Source organism: Etheostoma cragini, chromosome 21, assembly GCF_013103735.1.
Source record: "Etheostoma cragini isolate CJK2018 chromosome 21, CSU_Ecrag_1.0, whole genome shotgun sequence".
Classification (NCBI taxonomy): domain Eukaryota; kingdom Metazoa; phylum Chordata; class Actinopteri; order Perciformes; family Percidae; genus Etheostoma; species Etheostoma cragini.
This window is the reverse complement of record NC_048427.1, coordinates 1,758,214-1,760,799: the sequence shown is the minus strand read 5'-3', so window position 1 is coordinate 1,760,799 and position 2,586 is coordinate 1,758,214. Positions and strand designations below refer to the sequence as shown.

Sequence of the window (2,586 nt, the reverse complement as noted above, 5' to 3'; positions counted from 1 at the left end):
ATTATATGAATATACTTCTTTCCACCTGTATTTAAATTGTTATTTCCCCATTGAGGATCAATAAACAGAATGAATTATAAATGTATTATTGTTATTTTGAAGGAATCTGATTGGCCGAGGCTACACTGAAACACACTATTCAGAAGACGGGTCACGGGTCACGGCTTCACCAAAGGAAGTGAGTCTTTACCTTAATTTACCTGTGAAGCATTACATAAGGACACATTCAAAAAGATTAGGTGTAGAAAGATTACATTTTTATAATGATGGTTTATAGTTGGGGGAAATAATGTGTCGCTTCTCTATTTTAGGACATTTCATGTACAAAAAATATCAATTAATTCAAAATAGAGTCAAGAGATTAATCGGTGCTGAAAATGATAGTTGGTTGCTACCCTAATGTTAATTATGTAAATGAATCAAATGTAAGAAAACAAATCTAAAAAATTATAATAATACTTCATGTCCATAATTCGTACCTGCAAAGAAATTAAATGTAATATGTCCGACATTATAACAAATACTTGGAGGATAAAAAAATAAATGTTACTTTTGTATCTAAAAACTTACGTAGTTCCCCTTAAAAGTTAGATAATGTCAAACGTCTCATTCCAGCTCATCAGTTTGGAATGTTTCCCAAACTAAGGGTCGGGACCCAAAATGGGTCGCAGACTTGTTTTATTGGGTCGCCAATTAGCAGAGTAAAATGCACATCAATCTTATGTAAATGAGCGTTGTTTTTTGCTCCACTGGTCTGTTCAGCTCAGATGCTGTGTGGGTGTGTGTGTGTGTGTGTGTGTGTGTGTGTGTGTGTGTGTGTGTGTGTGTGTGTGTGTGTGTGTGTGGGGGGGGGGGGGGGGGTCTCTCTCTTCTCTCTCTCTCTCTCTCTCTCTCTCTCTTCTCTTATCCTAGGAGGGGATAAGAACATGAGTTAAGAAAGGGGTGAGACACAGGAAGGAGAATAGAGACCTTTCTGTTTTTGTTTACTTTTTTAATGGAATAAATATACTTCATATACATTTAAATTCATGTTTTTTTTTCTGTCTTTTGTCCACAGTTAAAAAAGGAAATGTTACGATGATTCATGGTGTATTTTTTGTGAATTTGGGTCCCGGGGAGGCAACAAATTTCTCTTTTGGGTCTTGAGCTGGAAAATTTGGGAACCCCTGGTTTGAAGGTTCAGTGAACGCACCATGTTAAATATCAGAGATTCTTAACCTGTGACTCATAACGACATGGACGTTATATAAACAGAGAAAGGCTGTGTGAGTCATTGAGCTCGCTGTTATCTTTAATGTGATTGTGTGTCTCCGTCCAGGAGCACTGCTACTACCACGGCCACGTCGAAGGCATCAAGGACTCGTCAGTCAGCGTTGGGATCTGTTCAGGCGTTAGGTAAGAAACAGCTTCGAACTTCCTGTTTGTAATTTTCCGAGTACATTATTTTCAGTGAAAGTTTCTCAGGAACTTGAGAAATGTATTGCGTCGTGATATTTAGTAATCAGTTAGTTTTCCAAAGTGCTTTTGAAGCTGCTTCAAAGCTTTTTTATGATTATATTTGGGACATCTTATCCTATTACTGCTGTGTATCTGCACGTTAATTGCATTTCTAGTCTTTATATTGTGTTTTTAAATCTGATGCATCTCTATAAATACATACAATTTTCTTTTTTTCTATATAAATTCATTTCAGTGATTTCATGCCAAGTAAATATGATGTTGAACAAAATCCCTTTCAATGTAGACAGAATCTAACAGGATGACGTTTGGTCCACCTTAAAGTCTTTCAAGCACTAAAGAGCTTTGTTTCTGTCCTACTTAAACCACTTTAATCGCCTCTGGGTTTGGAAAGCGTTAAACAAATTAAAGCTTTAGTGCGTAACCTTTAAATATTAATGAACGTCCGTTACATTCAAGCCATTGTGAAATAAGTTGCTACAAAGCCAATTAAGACTCTCAGCTCCACATAAGTCTCTCTGGATTTCTCAGTCTGGCTATGTTCACAAGATTGTGGGGGTGCTGTGCGCGGTCACGGAAGGCTTGTATCATGTGGACGCCAACTACATTACCCAACAGTTTTGTTGTCATTACTTAGAATTCCTAATGGGGGCAACTAAAAACTACGCACTATAGCTTTAAGTTGCCTAGTAGAAATATTTTATAATTTTTTTAATTGATCTACTGCATTTCTGTATTTACTGACTCTTTATAGTGGACTAAACAATTTTCATTTGTGTGTCAGAACACATCATTCATGCTGTGTGTGTGTCTTCTGCTTTGTGTGTCTGCAGTGGCTTTGTGAGAGCGCGGCAGCAGGTTTACCTGATCGAGCCCCTGGGACAGTCTGAGGATGGGGACCACGCGGTTTACAGACCGGAGCACCTGAAGACCAGCGGCAGCGCCGGCTGGGGCTCCTCGTCCAACAACACCCCGCTGTACGACCAGGACCCGGTCCAGGGCCCTCGGCTCTCTGGCCTCTTCAAGTCCAGATCATGGGTAGGTGATGTGGTTTTGGGATGATAAACCATTTGAAAATGTATGGTTTAGTTATTTAAATATTAATTTGAAGGTTTCTTTTTTTTTTTT

At 38.6% G+C, this 2,586-nt stretch overlaps 1 protein-coding gene across 1 annotated transcript in view; it reads left to right on the top strand.

The window, feature by feature from the left end:
* The window catches only part of LOC117937094 (disintegrin and metalloproteinase domain-containing protein 8-like), a 15,209-nt gene that overhangs the window by 2,786 nt on the left and 9,837 nt on the right, over positions 1–2,586 (top strand). Inside the window, exons 4-6 of the mRNA XM_034860763.1 lie at positions 103–178; positions 1,319–1,395; positions 2,292–2,508. Of these exons, the coding sequence (XP_034716654.1) occupies positions 103–178; positions 1,319–1,395; positions 2,292–2,508 (370 nt within the window). The remainder of the gene's footprint in view (positions 1–102; positions 179–1,318; positions 1,396–2,291; positions 2,509–2,586) is intronic.